Raw genomic sequence first — 21,108 nt, 5'->3', positions numbered from 1 at the left:
AAGAAAACCCTAGCACCTCTTCTTCTTCTTCATTCTGAGACTCAACTTGGGTCCAGTGAAATGTCACCGGAAACACCTCCCCCCCCCAAGTTGGAGGGGGAGGAAAGAATACCCAACTTGTCTAGCAAACCACGATGAAGAGGCCCAGAAAGGGGCTTGGTGAAAAGATGAGCGAACAGGTGCTGAGAAGGAAGGAAAGAAAGAGAGATGAGACCAACTTGGAACTGTTGCCGGATGAAATGGCAGTCAAGTTCCACATATTTGGTACGCTCGTGAAAGACAGGGGTTTTAGCGATGTGGATAGCATCCTGACTATCCGAGTGAAGAGGGACTGGTAAAGAATGGACGATAGAAAGGTCATCGAGAAGACGAACGAGCCAGGTTAACTCTGCAACAACACGCCTCATTGACCGGTACTCAGCCTCAACAGAAGACAAGAGACGGAAGGTTATTTCTTGGATTTCCAAGAAACAGGATAACCCCCCAAACTGATGAAAAATCCACTAACCGAACGATGACTATCAGGGCAAGAACCCCAATCGGAGTCGCAGAAGGCAATCAAATCAAGAGAAGGATCACCAAACATAAAAAGGCCCAAACCAGGATCACAAAGGAGGTAACAAAGACAGTGATGAGCAACAGAAAAATGAGGCTCACGAGGATCCTGCATGAATTGACTAAGATGTTGAACGGCAAAAGAGATATCAGGACGAGCATGAGTCAAAAAATTGAGTTTCCCCAATAGTTGACGATAGAGCAAAGGGTCAGAAAGAGGAGCACCAACCCCTGCATGGAGTTTTGAAGAAGGATCCAAATGAGAAGAAGTAGGAGATAAACCAAGACAATCAAATTCAGTAAGGAGTTCCAGGGTGAACTTGCGTTGATAGAGAATCAGACCAGAGGGCTCATGAAGGACTTCCATTCCCAAAAAATAAGATAAGTTGCCCAAATCCTTTATCTTAAACTCCTGATCTAGAAAATATTTTAAATTATTGAGCTCCTTAATATTGTTGCTTGTGAGTAAGATATCATCCGCATAGACAGCCAGCAAAGAGACATAATTAATATTCTTCTTGTAAAAAAGAGAGTAGTCGTTAAAGGAATGAGTAAAACCTTTGAAATTAAGGGCAGCAGTCAAGCGAGAATACCATTGTCTAGAAGCTTGACGAAGCCCATAAAGAGATATCTTGAGACGAAAAACCAAATTAGGAGCAGGAGGGTCTAGGCCAGTTGGAAATTTCATATAAACCTCTTCGTGTAGATCCCCATCTAGAAAAGCGGCGTTCATATCCAATTGATAAAGACCCCAATTTTTCTTGACTGTAATAGCAAGAATACACCGAATTGTGGTCATTTTGACCATAGGAGAGAAAGTCTCTGTAAAATCAATCCCTTCTCTTTGAGTGTCTCCTCGAATAACTAAACGAGCCTTGAGTCTTTCCACACTACCATCAAATTTTAGTTTGACCTTGTAGACCCACTTACAGGGTAGTGCTTTCCTTCCAACTGATAGTGGAACAACTTCCCAATTTATCATTATCCTTCAAGGCATCAAGCTCTTTGGCCATTGCTTCTTGTCAACCAGGGTCAAATGTTGCCTGAGAATAACTAGAAGGCTTATGTATGTGAGGTAGGGAATTCAAGAGGTTTTGGTTAGGAGTTGAGAGTAGGTTAGCAGAAATAATAGAATGGGATACTGGTAAGAGGAAACAAGATGTAGAAACATCAGTTAAATGGACTGCTCCACAAATATAGTCAGACAAATAGGCAGGTGCATTGTGCTCTCTTAAAGACCTGCGCAAGACATCATGAGTAACACTGAATTAGGTGAATGGACAGGATTAGGATTAGGATTAGTAGAAGAGGCAGATGTGAAAGGTGAAGTGGTAGAAGCAGTAGAAGAATCAGAAGGAGAGAAAGATGGTGTGGATAATGGGCTAGAAACAGGACTATGGTGATGTGAAAGAAGGGAAGCAGTATGTGAAATAGGAGCAGAAGGTTGTTCAGTTAAAGGGGATAGAGCAGGGGATGAAACAGGGGGAATAGAGAAGAAGGAGTAGCAGCAGGTGAGGAATCAGCATATATAGAGAAATCAGTGTTAGAAGAGGGAGGAAACAAAGAAGAGAAGCTAGTGTGAAAGTTTGTAAAAGGAAAAACTGACTCATGAAAAATAACATTTCTGGAATTGAAAATTTCTCTAGTCTGTAGGTTTAATAACTTGTATCCTTTCTTGCCAGTAGGATATCTAAGAAAAACACAAGTAATTGCCCTGGGATCAAGTTTGCCTCTAATATGAGGCAAAGTGGAGGCAAAACATAGACAACCAAAACTCCTAAGAAAAGTGTAATCAGGAGCTTTGTGAAAAAGTACTTCATAAGGAGATTTATAATGAAGAAGTTTAGTTGGAAATCAATTAATGAGGAAAGTGGCAGTAAGAAGACATTCACCCCAATAACAAATAGGTACTTTAGAATGGAAAAGAAGGGCTCTACAAGTTTCCATCAAATGCTTGTATTTTCTTTCAACAATACCATTTTGTTGAGGAGTACCAACACAAGTGGTTTGGTGAAGAATTCATTTTGAAGAGAAATAGGCTATGGCTGCAATACTACTGCCTAATTCAAAGGCATTATCAGACCGAATTTTCTTGACCTTGACTTCAAATTGTCTTTCTACCATAGATATGAAAGACTTTAGGACAGTGAAAACATTACTCTTGGTGCTCAACAAATAGGTCCAAGTACCCCTACTAAAATCATCAACAATTGTAAGGAAGTACTTAAAACTATTATGGGTAGGTACTTTATAAGGACCCCAGGTATCAATATGAATGAGTTCAAAAATGTGAGAAGTAGAACTGTTGCTATCAGAAAAAGGTAATTAGTGTTGTCCAGCCATAGGGCAAATGGAATAAGGAATATCTTCTTTACAAATAGCATTTTGTGGTAAAACAGAAATGTATCTCATGGTAGAAATGGGTAAATGTCCCAGCCTTACATGCCATAAATTGTTACCACAACTAACAGAATTAGACATAGTATGTGAATGACAAGAAGTTTGAGAGGAATTTTGTGTAAATGTAACATTTTGATGTGGATGCAGAGAATCAGCAGAATGATGAATTTAATGGAAAAGATAAAGTCCAACTTTGACATCACCAAGGACCAGATTCCTCCTCAAAGAAAGGCCTTGCATCAAACAACAAGTTTCAGCAAAGGTAAGAAGGACTTTGAATTGGCTGCATAATTTGTTAACTGAAATGAGGTTGAATTTAAAGTGTGGGACATAAAGCACTCTGTGTATGGTCAAATTTGGATGTATGGTTACTTGTACTGCTAGAGTAACTTTTACCCTTTGTGAATTAGGCAGGTTAACATTAACATGGATAAGTTATGGTTTGATATTAACTATGATAGTAGAGTCAAATGTCATGTGTTCTGAAGGACCAGTCAATGATCCAAATATGACTCTTAGAATTACTATGTGAGTAGGGAAGAATAGATAAGCATGTACCAGCACAGTTAGCATTCACATTGATTTCAGGACTTGTTGCAGCTTGATGACCAATTTTAACTTATTGAAGCAATTCCATTAACAGTGATAATTGTTCCTGCTTTATACCAATTATTGCTTCTGTATCATTTGCCTGAACTTTCCCATAACCTTCATCTGTTGTGACAGCATTCCCTTGAATAGGATTTTAAAATCTTCTTTGTTTAAAATTTGGCTTAAAATTTTGTGGATAACCATAAAATTTATAGCATTTGTCAACTGTGTGTCATTGTTTTTGCAATAGTTGCAATTGATATTCCTCCTATTTTCTTGGTTATTTATGAAATTATAACCATCAGTATTCATTGTAAAATTTGTGGTTCTTCCTTGAGTCTGGTTAGACCTTTGTGTTGGAATAGCAAAAGAATTAGATTCACTAGAATATTGACCCATACTTTGTATTCCCCTCTGCCTTTCTTCTTGCAAAAGTAGGTAATATGCTCTATCAATGTTAAGTGGTGGATGCATCATCATGATATTACCCCTAACACTAGTGTATGACTAGTTCAACCCCATTAAAAACTGAACTAGTTTCTGTCTTTCTTCGAGTGCAACATTTTTGTCATTAGCCCCATATTTGCAGTCAACACAGATACACATAGTCCTAGCATCAAGCAATTCTATTTCACACTAGGTAGCCTTCATCTTATTGAAATAAGTTGTAATTTTTTAGGATCCATGTACTGTTTCCAGCAACTATTTTTTGTAATTCAAATGATTGTGCTAGGTTTGATTGCATATACCTATCTTCGAGTTGTTTCCACAAAATCCTTGCAGATTTGGAGTGAATTACACTTGGCCTAATTTCTGGAGTGAGAGAGTTCAGAAGCCAAGCAAACACCATGTCGTTATACCTAATCCAATACTTCAGATATGGTGAGTCATCTTTGGGCCTGACTAAGCTTTCGTCAATAAATCCTAGCTTGTTTTTGGCTGATAATGCAATTAGAATTTATTTTCTTCAACCTCTGTATCCAGTTCCATCAAAAGGAGGTAAAATCAAGCACATTCCAGGAGAATCCGAAGCATGAAGAAAATAGGGATGATCTGGATCAATTTTCGTCGCCATTGCTGCCATTAAAACAACTTCAAAGATGAAATTCAGAGAACTTCGAGTAACGGAACAGAATTCTAGAAGATCTAGAAGAAATATGTAATAAATTGATAGTGAAAAATAACTGGGTCGAGCATAGGCTCTGATACCATGTTGATTTTAGAGAGAGAAATTTTGTAGAAGCCAAATTGAAATTGTATTCTGTTGAAATCTGTCTTTGTTACAAGTAGAAAAGGAATATATCCATTTCACTATCTACTAACCGCCTCTTGTTATCCACGTGTGTAAATGAAAAGAAGATTACATAATTAGGCTATTCTAGAAACTTCTTAAAACTATATGTATATCCCATGTGGGGAAAAGATCTGGTGGTGGCCCAATATGCCCAATAACTTTCTTGATGCCCAATAGCTTCCTTTACCGGTATATCTCCATTTAGTGGCCATTTACCTCATTAAGCATAGGCATTGAGAAGAAAACCCTAGCACCTCTTCTTCTTCTTCATTCTGAGATTCAACCTAAGTCCGGTGAAATGTCACCATCAATACAAGAACCAAGAGTTATCCACAATAGATTTAAAAAAAATAAATTATCAAAAAAAAAAAAAGATTAAGAAGAATAAGAGCTCTGGAAGGTATATGGGTATGAGAGATTTAACATCATAATTGTTAGAGTGAGCATGACTTTCAATTTTGATTGGTCTTAGAAAGGAATTCAATTAGATATTTTAACTAAAAAGTATTACTAGTAATTAAGGTTTTTTTTTGGGTGGGGGGGGGGGAGGGGTTGCTTTTTGGGCCTCTATGGTTTCTATATAAAAGTGTTTAAAGGATTAGAAGATGGAAAATTTGTGAAAGGATAAGAAATGAGGATGGCGTGAAGACAGGGGAGGTGGGGTTGGTGAAGATGAAGGACGGGTTGGTTGGCCTTGCTTTAGAATCTTACACGCCCACTTTTTCTTTATATTTAATATTTTTGCCACATCAGCTTTTAGGATAGTATTTATTACACTAAAAATAAGTATAGGGTGGTATTACGACGCCCGTAAAGGTTAAGTGTGAACTAATTTTTTCGGACAAGTATAGGGTGCATCTTATGTATTTTCCTTTTTTCTTTTGTTACATAAACAATATTTTAATTTGCTCCACTTTTCACAAAAATAACTTTGATCATTTTTTTTATTAAAAACCCACCTAAAATATGAGATAAATAAAATAAAAAAATTGATCCTTATATTTGTCACGACCCCAAATTCCCTCAGTAGGATGTCATGATGGCACCTAGTCTCTAAGACTAGGTAAGCCTATCAATGTGGAATAAAAATAGAAATTTAAAACTTTAAATAATTTCAACTCCCAAAACCTGGTAAAGATAAGTCACAAACTTCTAAGAATTTATCCTCAATGTCTATATATATATCAAGGTCTGAAGAAAATAAGGAAGCAACATAATTATAATAGAAGGGGACTCCGGAGTCTGCGAACGCTGGCAGATATACCTCTAAGTCTCTATATATAGGTAACTTACTGATGTCGGGGCTGGTAAGGAGTACCTGGATCTGCACAAAAAGATGTGCAGAAGCGTAGTATGAGTACACCACAGCGGTACCCAGTAAGTGTCAAGCCTAACCTCGGTAGAGTAGTGACGAGGTCAGGTTAGGCCCTACTGGAAAATAATAATTTTATGGTAAAATATTTAACAATATAATAAAATAAAATGACAATGAAAATGAATCAAGTAGCATGTCACCATTTAATTACACAAAATAATGGCAAATAATATCTCGTGGAATCAAAACAGAATTTTCTTTTAACTTTAAGAAAATCACGACAAATAATCAAAGGCAATTGCGGCCATAAATCAATGTCAACAAGGGCACTCCCGAGGTACCACCTCGTAGTCCCAAATCATAAATAAATTCGCAATATCTCATTTCCTTTTCTCACCGCGGGAGCCTTCACAATTTATTTTAAAGAAAATATTTTTTCCGAAATAGCATCCAGCGTTTTAGCCATCCTTATCACACTGCATGGCTTCTAGTAGTTTCCCCTACTAGCCACGCGTATCAAGCCCCCTTATCTCACCGCATGTGTTTCAACACTCAAACCTTATACCACCGCATGCGTATCAATATCACAATATATCACAATTTGCACCTCAAGTGCCCAAATAATTCAACTTGCCAAAATAATTCAACAACAATACTTTTCACAATAAAGAGCTCACGGCTCATGCCAAATAAATTAACAATAATAGTTTTTCACAAATAAAAGCTCATGGCTCCATCACAATGAGTCCGAAAACCTTACAAAAATATTCAGGAATAATTAATTCAACAAAATAATATTTCAAAAACCTTAATATGTTGCTTAAATACCAAATTTAAAATGTCAAATACTTCTTATTAATAACATTTAATTTAAAAAAAATCAGCCTTCAAATAATGCACAGAATAAAAAAAATCAAGTTCCAACTAAACAGGTAACAATTAGCAAGAAAATGTCAAGCAATTTAAATTATAAACATTTAAATAAATGATGAAGAATATAATAAGGTAGAATTATTTAATTAACATGCAATAATGATATACACAATTTAAAGATATAATCTTTCACATTTAGCCCGTGTATACACTCTTCACCCCGTATACATGACTTTTAACACATTTTAATTTATCACTTCAATACCAATCTTAGGAAAAAATTTTCCCACACAAGGTTAGACAAGTCACTTACCTCGACTTGCTCCAATTTAATTACGTAGTATGCCTTTTCCTCGATTTTTCGACTCCGATCGACACGTATCTAGTCATAATTAATTCGATACAGTCAACAACAAAATATAGAATCAATTCCATAAGAAAGTACTATATTTTTCAATAAAAATTCGAAATTAACTCAAACATTGCCCGTGGGGTCTCGTCTCGGAATCCGGCGAAAGTTACGAAATATGAACGCCCATTCAACCACGAGTCTAACCATACCAAAATGACTAAATTCCAATGACAATTCGACCCTCAAATCCTTAATTCTATCCAAGAGGGTTTTCAATTTATTTCCAACTTAAATCACCAATTAAATATTAAAAACAATGATAGATTCAGGTAATCTAACCAATATTGAGTTAAGAACACTTACCATAGTGTTTTCTATGGAAATCTGCCAAAAATTACCTCAATCCGAGCTCCAATTCATTAAAAATCTCATTTTCAGAACTTAAACATTATGTCCAGTGATTTCTTCTATGCGACCGCGGCCAAAGGCACGCGATCGCGAAGAACAAAATAAGGTTGCCCAGAATTAAGCGTATGCGATCGCGGATAAATCCACGCGATCGCTAAACACAGCCTTCCTAGACCTATGTGATCGCATACTCATCCACGCGATCGTGAAGGGTTAAGCGTGTGGTGAGGTTCTACTTCGTTTCCTCTTCGCGAACGCGGTCTTAGCCACACGTTCGCATAACACAGTCTGCCAAACTTACGCGATCGCGGACTCGCCCACGCCATCGCATACCATAAAGTTTTAGTTACCCACTTAACCCTACGCGACCGCGTGGAAGGAAACCAGAACCTGCAAAAAACAGAACTTCAGCTATCAAGCCAAGTCCAAAAATGATCCGTTAGGCATCCGAAACTCACCCGAGCACCTCGGGACCTCAACCAAATATACCAACAAGTCCTAATACATCATACGAACTTAGTCGAGTCTTCAAATCACATCCAACAACACTAAAACACGAATCACACATAGATTCAAGCCTAATGAACTTTGAAACTTTTAATTTCTACAAACGACATTGGAACCTATCAAATCAAGTTCGATTGACCTCAAATTTTGCACGCAAGTCATAAATGATATAACGGAGCTATAAAAATTTTCGAAACTGGATTCCGACTCCGATATCAAAAAGTCAACTCCCTGGTCAAATTTCCAAACTTAAATTTCTATTTTAGACAATTCAATCAAAAATCTATTCCGGGGTCGTTTTCTCAAAATATTGACCAAAGTCAAACTTAGCATTTTAAGGCCAACTAAAGGAATCAAGTGTTTCGATTTCAACCCGAATACTTCCAAATCCCGAACCAACCGTTTTCACAAGTCATAAATTAATAAAAGTACATACGGAGAGTTTTATTTAGGAGAACGGGATTTTAAAAGTCAAAATGACCGGTTAGGTTATTACAATATTTTGAGTAAGTTTAAAATGCGCCTTTAATATACTCCTTAGTTGTTTGATTCCATAAGACTGTCAAAAGAGTACTTTTGATTTTCGTCGAGTATTTAATAAACTATAATATTTTAATGAAAAATGCGAAAAAGAGATTTACTCTGAAATCACATTTAGAAATGTATTTTTTACAATTTCGGCTATTTTTGGCTTATTATAAGATTTGGTTTAGCTTTTTAAGGTGTAGGATGTTATTTTAAAATTTATTTCTAACATCTTGTGTAATATTTTGATTTTGCGACTTTTGAATTTGACAAGTTCATCCCGTTAAAGTATTTAGTGTTACTTGCAATTAGGTATAAGATAACTGAATTTTGTTGTTTCATAATTAACCATGCGGTCTAAAGATCTAAAATTCATATATCATGAAAGGAGTTAACTCATTTTCAAGGTTTATATAGGTTAGTGTCATTAAAGTCAATTATGGTGATCAGTGAATTTGTGCCCATCCATTGATTTGTCTTTAGGACAAATCATTAGTTAGCTTTTTTTTTTTATCATTTAAAGGATCAAATACTAACCATTTAATTTAGTCTGGAAGAGGTGTGATTATATATATTGCAATAGGAGGATACAAAACTAAAGTGTATCATTGGTTTCTTGTTTACTACTCAACTAGTTTCACACATAATATATATTTTAATAGTAACTTTATGTTTAAGTGAGCAGAGCACCTATGATTTTATTTTTTTGGCCCATTTGACGGAACTATATTGGTAATTTTAGTTTTCTGTATATTTAATAAGCAATTAAATATTCGATGAAAATCAATAGCGCTCACATTTAACAACCTTATGGGATCAAAATAGCAAAGGAGTATATTTAAGAGGACAATTTGAATTTACCCCAAATATTTATCATTTTCTTTGACATTTTAGGTGAGTTTTCTTTTTACAAAAATGATTAAAATTATTTTTGTGAAAAGTGGAGCAAAGTAAAATAATTTTTATGTAACAAAAAAAAAATAGTAATTTTGAGATAATGAGCATAAAATTGGGTGACCACCCACGAAATTTACTCAGGTGTAGATTAATGTAGGCCGAGTTGTGCTTCTTAGAATCTTAATGAGTATTTCTTCAGCACCTCATCATTGTTTAGCTGTCTAGCTAGTGCAATATGAATAATGCAAAAAGGCAGCTTGATCTCTATCAAAGAGACAGTAGTTACAGGAAAGGAAAAGGAGAGAAAAAAGTAAGATAAGCATATGGATGCATGATTTTGCTTTATTACCTTGGATTCTTATTTGGTATGACTTTTCAATATATATTGGACCTATTATGCAAAAAACTTTCATCCCAAATGGCTACATGATGAAAGACAAACGGTTACTTTTTCCTCTCCTATATGCTTTATATCAACAATCCTCACCTGTCCACCAGATTGTTAGGATCGATAAACCGGTTAGTACGAAATTTAGCAAAATAATATTATAATGACAATAACAAAGACAATAAAAGTTGATAATAACGACAATTAAAGAAGATAAAGAAGACACAAATTTAACGTGGTTCGTTCAAGGTGACCTACGTCCACAAGCGGAGAGGAACAATTTCACTATACCAACAAGAGTACAAAAGAGAGTACAAAATTAGAGTAAATACTCTAATTAGTCTCAAATACCCCAAGAGAATAACCTCACAAGATCACTCCAAAGAAAGGGTTCACACAAGTATTTTCCGACACTCACTCTCTTACAATATACTCTATAATGAAATAAAGGAGGAGAAAGAAAGACAAGAGTGAAAAGCTCTTGAATTGGTGTGTTTACAAATGGGGAGAAACTCCTCTATTTATAGCAAGAAATTCTTGGCCTAATAGTGGATATTATGTTATGGCAAATGTCATGATCCACAAATTTTGTTATAGTGGATATTATGTCATGACAAATGTCATAAAAATTTGGCCTACTTGAGAAGAAGCCAAATTAATGGTCATATTACAAATCTCCACCTTGGCCTAATTTCGGCTTATATATAGTAAATTTACTCCACCTTCTCCGCAAAAACCCCTAATGGGCAAAATCATTCTTCATAAATGCCAATCAAGTTCAGGCAAAGCTTGAACTTGGACACTGAAAGATGTTTTATGAATATGTCAGCAGGATTGTCTCTAGTGTTGATCTTATGAACAGAGACTTTTTCTTCAGCAATGGTTTCTCGGATGAAATGATACTTTATATCAATGTGCTTCGTCCTCTCATGATACATATGATCTTTAGTCAAGTGAATGACACTTTGACTATCACAAAAAATTGTAAGACCACCTTGGTGTGAACTGAGCTCCGCAAATAGACCCTTCAACCATAAGGCTTATTTGATTGCCTCGGTCACTGCCATATATTCTGCTTCGGTAGTAGATAAAGCTACTACATGTTGTAATGTAGCTTTCCAACTAATAGTGCAACCACTAATGCAAAATACATAGCATGTTAGTGATTTTCTTTTGTCAAGATCACCTGCATAATCTGAGTTTACAAAACCAACCAAAGTATTAGTATTTATCTCAAACTCCAAACGTGTGTTTGAAGTACCTCGCAAGTATCTGAGAATCCATTTCACAGCCTGCCAATGTGCTTTACCAGGGCAAGCCATATACCGACTTACCACGCTTACTGCTTGTGAAATGTCTGGACGTGTACAAACCATTGCATACATAATACTGCCGACTTTACTGGAATAAGGAACTTGTTCCATGTACCTCTCTTCTTCCTCTGACTGCGGGGACTGAGCAACTGATAACTTAAAATGAGCAGCAAGAGGAGTACTAACTGGTTTAGCATCTTTCATGCCAAACCTCTCCAAGACTTTTCCAAGTACTTCTTCTGGGTCTGAAATAGCCTGTTGGCTTTTCGATCTCTTTTGATCTCCATGCCAAGGATTTTCTTAGCTGCTCACAATTCTTTCATCTCAAATTCACTTTTCAGCTGACTTTTCAAATTGTGAATTTCTGTTAAATCCTTAGCAGCAATGAGCGTGTCATCAATATATAATAATAGGTACACAAATGAACCATCGTTTAACTTCCGGAAGTAAACATAACTATTATACATACTCCTCGAATAACCATGACCCAACATAAAGGAATCAAACCTTTTATACTATTGTCTTGAAGACTACTTTAATCCATACAAGGATTTCTTCAACAAGCAAAATGATCTTCTTTTCCTTCAATTACAAAGCCTTCGGGTTGATGCATGTATATTTGTTCCTCAAGCTTGCCATGCAAGAAAGTTGTCTTAACATCATGTTGTTCTAATTCTAAATCATACATGGCAACGAAGGCAAGCAAGATACGAATAGAGCTATATTTAACAACAGGTGAGAAAATATCATTAAAATCAACTCCTTGTTCCTGACTATAGCCCTTTGCAACTAATCGTGCCTTATACACGCATCTTCAACCCCTGGAATGCCATCATTTTTCTTGAAGACCCATTTGCAACCAACAATTCTTTTTCCTAATGGCGGCTTCATAAGAGACCAAGTACCATTCTTGTGGAAAGACTCAATTTCTTCATTCGTTGCAATCAGCCATTTGACTGAGTCAGCACCAGAAACTATTGAATATTTTGATGGTTCCCCAATTTCTTCAGTTTTCTGTGCAACTGAAAAAGCAAATGCAACATAATCTCCAAACCTTAATGGTTGTTTACCTTCTTTTCTTGGTCTATGTTTGGCTATAGAATACTCTTCTTCTTCTAATTCAACTTCAGGAGTCTCAACTTTAGGAATTTCAGCTTCTGGCTCAACTTCAGGAGTTTCAACTATATTTTGCTCCAAAGTTGATGAGCTTGGCTCAGAAAGAATGCCAATCTCAACCTCCACCTGCTTCTGTGTACTCTTTCCTTTATCTGTATTATAATAACTAGGAGACTCTTTTCTAGAATGTAACATAGAGGATTCATCAAAGGTTACATATCTGCTAATTATAAATTTTGGTGCCGTGGGATCAGGATAACACAGTCGGTATCCTTTTACCCCAGATGCATACCCAAGGAAAATGGACTTTTTAGCCCTTAGCTCTAATTTTTCATCATTTACATGTATGTATGCAGGACAACCAAATATCTTTAAATTAGAATAATTAGCAGGAGTACCTGACCACATTTCCTCTGGAGTCTTAAAGTTAAAAGGTGCAGAAAGAGCTCAGTTGACAATATAACAAGCTGTAGAGATAGCTTCTGCCCAAAAGGCATTTGTCAACCCAGCATTTGAAATCATGCAACGAGCCCTTTCCAAAAGAGTTATATTCATCCTTTCTGCCATACTATTTTGCTGAAGTGTCATTCTCACAGTATGATATCGAGCAATTCCTTCATTCTTGCAAAATTCATTGAATTCATCATTACAAAATTCCAAGCCATTATCTGTTCTAAGCCGCTTAACCTGTTTTCCTGTTTGCTTCTCAATCAAAACTTTTCATTGTTTGAAATTTAAGAAAACATCATTTTTATTTTTCAGGAAATAAACCCAAACTTTTCTTGAATAATCATCAATGAAAGTTAACATATACCTGGTACCATCTTTTGATGGGGAACGTGAAAGACCCCAAAGATCTGAATAAATGTAATCCAAAGTACCTTTTGTTCTATGAATCGCTGGAGATTTGAAGCTGATTCTTTTCTGCTTCCCGAACACACAATGTTCATAAAACTCTATATTTCTGGTACTTTGGCCACATAAGAGACCTCTTTTGCCGAGGATGAAAAGACTTTTTTCACTCATATGCCCTAATCGCATATGCCACAATTTGGTGATGTCAGAATCTGATTTATCTGATATTGAAACTTCAGCAGCACATGTAACAGTAGATCCCAAAAGAGTATACAACGTACCAGATCTGCGTGCTTTCATGATCACAAGAGCACCATGAGAAATTTTCAGAACTCCACCTTCACCTGTGTACTTGCACCCAAGAGATTCTAGAGTGCCCAAAGAGATGAGATTTTTTTCCAAGTCAGGAACATGTCTAACATCGGTGAGAGTTCTCACCACATCATCGTACATTTTGATTCGGACTATACCTTTTCGCTACTAAAAAAATCAGGTTTTAGCGACGGACAAATTCTGTAGCTAAACAAATAAATCCGTTGCTAATCTCATTTAGCGACGAATTAGCAACGGATTATCAAGAAATTCTGCTAGCTACGAGCGTTTTAGCGACAGATTAGCGACGACATTCGTAACTAATTCCAGTTTTTTTTGTAGTATTTCCAGTAACTTTGCAGGCACCATTGTTGCCCATCAAGAAAACTCCACCTCCAATAGATTCATATGTGGTAAATAAATTCCGATTGGGACACATATGATAAGAACAACCCGAATCTAAAATTCACTCATTGTTAGATTTGAAACTATTATTAGTTGCTAAAAAAATAGTTCCCTCAGTCTCATCAGCAACTACACTTGCTTCGGCAGTGTCAGTATTTTTGTGCTCATTTTTCTTTTATGTATGCCTTTCTTTGTATTTCAATTTAAAGCATTCAAAAATAATGTGACCTCTCTTTATTTGCACATGACATTTCTGTATCTGGATTTTGACTTTGATTTAGGTTTCTCACTACTTGAATCTTTCTTATTAGATCTACCTCTTATGAATAAGCCTTCCCCTTGGTTTCCACTAGTTTTTCCAGTAATATCTCTATCTATGATATCTTTATAAGAGATATTATCCTTTCTATAAAGCATAGTATCTCTTATATGTTTAAACGACTGGGGTAAGGAAACAAGCAATAACACAGCTTGATCCTCATCTTTGATTTCAGCATCTATGTTACTTAAATCCATAAGAAGAGAATCAAAAGTATCAAGATGTGTAAGTATAGAGGTACCTTCAGCCATACGAAACGTGTAGAATTTTTACTTTAGGTAAAGCCTGTTTTCTACTGTTCTTTTCATATATAGGGTTTTAAACTTTTTCCATATGCCTTTGGCTGAGCTTTCTGCTGCAACTTCATGCAAAACCTCATTTGAAAGATTTAAAATAATACTTGCTTTTGCCTTTTTGTCTATGACGACAAACTCCTCGTCCGTTATTTTATCTGGCATCTTCTCCTTTCCTTGCAGTGCCAAATATAAGCCATCCTGAATTAGGATAGCTTCCATCTTTAATTGCCACATTCCGAATTTTGCGCTTTGGTCAAATTTCTCAACATAAGACTTTGTTAGAGTCATTTTGGCTATTTAAACTAATCCGGTTAGATCTGGCTCTGATGCCAATTTGTTAGGATCGGTAAATCGGGTAATGCAAAATTTAGCAAAATAATGTTATAATGACAATAACAAAGACAATGCAAGTTGATAATAACGGCAATTAAAGAAGATAAAGAAGACACAAATTTAACATGGTTCGGTCAAGGTGACCTACGTCCACAAGCGGAGAGGAGCAATATCACTATACCAACAAGAGTACAAAAGAGAGTATAAAATTAGAGTAAATACTCTAATTAGTCTCAAATACCCCAAGAGAATAACCTCACAAGATCACTCCAAAGAAAGGGTTCACACAAGTGTTTCCCAACACTCACTCTCTTACAATATACTCTATAATGAAATAAAGGAGGAGAAAGAAAGACAAGAGCGAAAAGCTCTTGAATTGGTGTGTTTACAAATGGGGAGAAACTCCTCTATTTATAGCAAGAAATCCTTGGCCTAATAGTAGATATTATGTCATGATCCACAAATTTTGTTATAGTGGATATTATGCCATGGCAAATGTCATTAAAATTTGGCCCACTTGAGAAGAAGTCAAATTAATGGTCATATTACACAGATTATTGTTAATTTTGGGAATCAGTTTTTTTTTCCACCCCTCGTTAAATTCTTTCGTATGAAGGGGAGCTTTAGAGCATCGGTAAAGCTGTATTCATGTGACCTATATGTCACAGGTTTAAGTTGTGGAACAAGCTACTAATATTTGCATTAGGGTAGGCTGTTTACATACAATCCTTGGGTGCGTCCTTCTCGGAGCCCTGCGTAAATACGAGATGTCTTGTGCACCGAACTTTCTATTTTTTTGGTTAATTTCTTTCTTATGTTTATGTTTGATGGTGATGGTTAATTATGCTAGTCTGTGTTTGTGATTTCTCGTTTTCTTTTTTCTTTTTTCTTTTTCATTTACTCCCAGTCCTATCAGGGAAATGAACACTATCCCAGTTTAATCTTTTATGACTCAAATATCCAATGTATTGTTTAGTAGTGAAGGTACTCTACCATTAAAGTAAGTCTCACAGTCGTTGTTAGACTAATCAGTGTTTGTAAAATTAGGTTGATCACTTTGGGCTGAGTTGCTTTGAAATATGAGGATTTTAATTCTTTAAAGACGTATTTGCCCTAGAACTTTGTGAAATGGTCCAAATTTACCTCCGTAATTAATGGTTGAGGTTAAATATACCAATTTGGTAATAGGTTAAATAATGTCCTAATTGGCAAAAGCTCTCCAACACATGAGCTTTTTATAACAAGGAAAAAGAATCAAATTGCTTTTGAACTATGAGAAATGGTTGAGATTTATGAAGAGAGATAAACACTTGTCTTAATCATGTCAACGAAAAAAACCACACACAATTATAAATCTGTTTGGAAAGTCACCCGGTAATTGAAATTGGTATAATTACTAGGGTAGTAATTATACAGTCTAGTAATTACACAATACAGTAATTACGACAACCTATTTGTTTGTCATGACGTAAATACAGTGTAATTACAAGCGTACTGTTTGGTTGTACAAGTATAATTATACAGTTAAATTAAATTTTAAATAAAGTAATTATCAAAACTTAAAATTTGATATAATAAATATATGCCTATAAATAATTTTTAGTAAGTATAAATGATATTATATTTTGTATTTGAGATGCATATTTTTTTTCTTGAATATACATTAATTAGTAATCATATATTTATAACTAATATTGTACAAATAATTGAGATATATTTTAATTAATAATTATTGGTTTAATTAATTATAAAAATTTAAAAATATATTTTGTAAGAACATCATGGAATGCATGTTTGATAAAATAAATTAATATTTATAAATATAATGTCATAACATTATTTAAATGTTTGATAAAATAAATTTATCAATTCTAACTAAAATGAATAACATGCAATGTGAAATAACAAGCTAATACTACTAAAACAAGTAAATTAGAACAAAAAATATAACACAATTTCAAAATCCAAAAATAAAATAAAATAGTTTAACATATGTCAAATTCCAACATAATAAAACTAAGTTCTAATACAACTTACGATTAGGAAATATAATAAGTTTATAATCTCATTCAACAACAAAATTCTACTTTAACGATATTACTCATTATATGCCAAGTTTGTTAATGACTCATTATTTCTAATATTAGGAGGTGTTGTTTCAAAAACTAGAATAATAACGCGGTTACGCTAAATTAACAAAAAATAAAATAAATAAGAAATAAAATATACGAGCAATTACATGGAATCACAAAAAGTAAAGGTGAAGAAATAAAAGATAAATATGTACAAAGAGAAATATATTTTAAAATTGAAAAAAAAATTAAAAGTAAAAATAATAAGAAATTCAAACAATGGAAATAAAAAGTTATAAAAAATAAATTTAAAAAAAAAACAAAAAGGAAAGAAATTAACCAAGTAAAAAAAAAAGTAATAATTACTTGGCGAGACAAACATATCAAACGGTATAATTATACACTATTATACTCAAATCCAATTCTTAGATAGCTTTCCAAACAGCTATAAAAGTAGTAATCAATTATGAACTTCACTCCCTTTCACTCCTTCTCACCAGTACTAGTAGGTTAAAAAACAAAGGCAAAAAAACAAAGGCAAAAATTAAGTGGCAACCCCCCCTCCCCCCCCCCCCAATTTCCCTCTTGTAGAATGTTCACTATTTAATAGTCGCAACAATGAGTTCCATATTTTCTGTTTGTCAAAGGCAAAAGTCCCCTCCACCATATCATACAGACTTCACAAGAAAAAAAGAATGGAAAAACGTTTCAAGCTTAGAATATGTAAAGCTGTTTCCTCCTTCCATTCCTCTTGCCGTTCCAAAGATCCTTCCATTCTTCCTCAAGATCCTGTCCCTAATTCCTTCTTCCGATCATCATCCCTTAACCTTAGCACACAACTTACCGTCAATAATTTCCCAATCACCCCACCCCCACCTTCAATACCCCATCACCATCAGCATCCTCATCGTTCCTCCTTCAAACGCCACGTGTCATCGGCTCTGGTAACCGCCGGCTGCCGGTGTAGCTCGGGGAATGGAGAATCATATGCATCCGATGACAGCCAAACTAGGTCTTGTTAGATACTTTGCTGCACAAATTTTGTGTCGATTATAAAGTTTAAAAGTTTTATAGCCGCACAAATAATATTATGACATGTTTAGAATTACTTAAATTTTTAATTTAAATTTCATGTCTAATTAAATTATGTCACATAAATTGAAATGAAGCCGGTGCATTTATTGTGAGACTGTCCGCAAAAAAATGAATTTGAAGCTGACTTGGTATAGAGTTCTTCAAACACTATACAAACAATAACTGTTTCGTGCCACAGTTTCTTACAATCTGTTGTATATATGTTTAATTTTCTAGCAGGTCGTCACGTTCACAAGAATTCAAGTGGAAAAAAGAAGAGAAGTTGCATGTTGTTAATAAGATCGACGATGACACAGAACAACCTCATAGGAAAATTTCCTACTCTTCTGTCTCCGACAATTCTGACAGTGAGGTTTTAGCCTTACCTCCACCCTCTCATTCCATAACAGAGAAGAACAAACGACGAACTCAAAAGAAGAAAAATAGAACAAGATTTTGCATGAGCACGTCATCTGCTGATGAAAGTGATGGGAATTTTAGTAGTGAAATTTGGGATGAAGAAGATGAGGAGACTGAGACATTAGTATCATCTTGCAGAAGTTTGGAGTATTCGACTGACTCGTCCTCGGATTTAAACCAACAATTGGAGACCATATACGAGACTACAAAGACAAGGCGTCAAAAAAGAACGATTGGCAGCAGCAAGAGGAGGCCGGTGAAGCATTCAAAACGCAGCGTTTCGAGGGGCATGAACATGGGTAATGCTTAATGACTTTAAAGTTTTATACAACAACATACTCAATATATTCCTACCACGTGGGATCTAGATAAGATAACGTTTAAGCAAACTTTACCCAATTACAATCCACAAATCAATAATTTGGTAAAATTGAAGGTTAAGGCTTACTGATAGTCTATATATATATATGTCTTAAATCCATGTTGATTTATGTGATCATATTATTTAAGAGATTAAAATGCTAGAGACAACACTTTTAGTTGCTTACCTTATTACTATATTATAAGTGTATTTTAATGTGCATTTACACAAATGGCCCTTTTTTATGCCACTAGTTAAATTCTGTCTTACATTTTGCCCATTTGGCTAAATTTGCATGATAGAAGAAAAATTGATCAAACTTCTTTAATTAAAGGTCAAATTTATCTCACTAGACTAACGTAGACCAAATTTAAAGAATGGCTTAAAAATGGCCATATGGTGCAAATAATCCATTCTTTTTGTAGTGACGAACCAAGACCTCCTTATTTTGGTAGCATGTCTCAATATGTGATAATCTCAACAAAATTTTAATTATTCTTTTTAAAAGAGGAGCACATTTTGAATTAGTTAATTATATTATGTCTCAACAGGTAGAAGGCTGTCAGTTTCGACTACATCATCGGATAACGAGCTTCCTCCGAGGTTATCTGTGTTCAAGAAGCTGATACCTTGTAGCGTTGACGGGAAAGTGAAGGAGAGTTTTGCTATCGTAAAGAAATCAGAGGATCCATATGAGGATTTCAAAAGGTCTATGATGGAAATGATTTTTGAGAAACAAATGTTTGAGAAGAATGATTTGGAGCAACTTTTGCAGTGTTTTCTATCACTAAATGCTAAGCATTATCATGGGGTGATCGTTGAGGCTTTCTCTGAGATTTGGAAGACATTATTTTCACCTAATCATAATGATATATAGTTCTAGTATCTGTAACTTCCAGTAATTTTAGTAGTAGTGATTTTTCTTTTGTCATAAATCAAGAGATTCTAGGGTTTAATTACGCCTGTAATGGAGAACTAGTATTAGTTGCTAAAATCAGGGTGAAGTTTTTAGGTTGAAATTCCTAGCTGTTTTCAGTTATCATTTTCGTAACTCGCGCGATATGATGCAAAGTAGGAGTTGAACTTTTATCCACTAATGCTTCTTTTAGCTTTGCATGAAGGGGGTGATAAAAAGAAATGGAGAATGACACAAATATGATCTTTGGTGCTAGCTACCATTTAAATTTTGACCCCAATAAGGAAGGTCTTGAGAAAATAGTCATAAATTCTTAGGCAAGCTCTTGTGGTGATTCGCAGGAATTCTGACGGTTGCCATAATTTTGCAAAGTTATGATGTTGGTAATTTGGATATCTTTATTCGGTCACTTACTTTCATGTTGTCTTGGTGGTATTTTTGATTCAGCTCGTTTTCGACAAAATAAAAGATACTTTCTTTTATCACCCTCTTTTTTTTCATTTTTAAAAAAGAAAAAAACTTACAAATCCAGTTTTCTTTTTTCTCTAATGAAAGTTGAATCGTGATCTTTTATAGTAATTCTCTTCATTGAATCCCTATGCTATCACTCTTTCATTTTACTATGACCATTCCTGATAGAATCTAGGGTATTTCGTCGGTAGATTCGAAATATTAATTACTACATTCAGCAGTACTTTTTTGGTGATAATAATACAAGCTCAGTATAATTACTTATTTACTAATGTTAGGATCGGGAACCTGGGTATTGCGGAATATAGCCAAACAACGGTATAATAGCAATAACAAAGACAATGGAAGTTGATAACAACGATAAATAAAGTAGATAAAGAAGACACAAATTTAATGTGGTTCGGTCAAAGTGACCTACGTCCACAAGCGGAGAGGAGCAATTTAACTATAACAATAAGAGTACAAAAGAGAGTACAAAATTAGAGTAAACACTCTAATTAATCCCAAATACCCTAAGAGAATAACCTCACAAGATCACTCCAAAGAAAGGGTTCACACAAGTACTTCCCAACACTAACTCTCATACAAAATACTCTTAATAAAGGAAGAAAGGAAGAAACAACAAATGAAGACTCAAGTCTTGTTGGTGTATCTAAAATGAACTAATTGCCTTCCTTTTATAGGCAAAAAGTCTTGGCCTCTTAGGTGTAAAAGAAGAGATACAACTTGTGCAAATGATG

At 34.9% G+C, this 21,108-nt stretch overlaps 1 protein-coding gene across 1 annotated transcript; it reads left to right on the top strand.

Moving 5' to 3' along the window:
- The first annotated feature begins 17,750 nt into the window (after positions 1 to 17,750).
- On the top strand, positions 17,751 to 20,078 carry LOC104120882 (transcription repressor OFP7-like). The gene is made up of 3 exons (XM_009632751.4): positions 17,751 to 18,138; positions 18,441 to 18,919; positions 19,533 to 20,078. Exons 1-3 carry the CDS (start codon positions 17,822 to 17,824, stop codon positions 19,856 to 19,858), a joined length of 1,122 nt encoding a protein of 373 aa, XP_009631046.1. The 5' UTR covers positions 17,751 to 17,821; the 3' UTR covers positions 19,859 to 20,078.
- The last annotated feature ends 1,030 nt before the right edge of the window (positions 20,079 to 21,108 follow it).

This window comes from Nicotiana tomentosiformis, chromosome 9 (genome assembly GCF_000390325.3).
Source record: "Nicotiana tomentosiformis chromosome 9, ASM39032v3, whole genome shotgun sequence".
Lineage (NCBI taxonomy): Eukaryota > Viridiplantae > Streptophyta > Magnoliopsida > Solanales > Solanaceae > Nicotiana > Nicotiana tomentosiformis.
This window is presented reverse-complemented; position numbering and strand designations above follow the sequence as displayed.

Excerpts from the sequence above, each read along its gene's own strand:
- LOC104120882 (XM_009632751.4), top strand. The coding sequence starts at position 17,822 with ATGGAAAAACGTTTCAAGCTTAGAATATGTAAAGCTGTTTCCTCCTTC. Across the intron at positions 18,139-18,440 it reads TCCGATGACAGCCAAACTAG|GTCGTCACGTTCACAAGAAT; the intron begins GTCTTGTTAGAT and ends ATTTTCTAGCAG. Across the intron at positions 18,920-19,532 it reads TTCGAGGGGCATGAACATGG|GTAGAAGGCTGTCAGTTTCG; the intron begins GTAATGCTTAAT and ends ATGTCTCAACAG.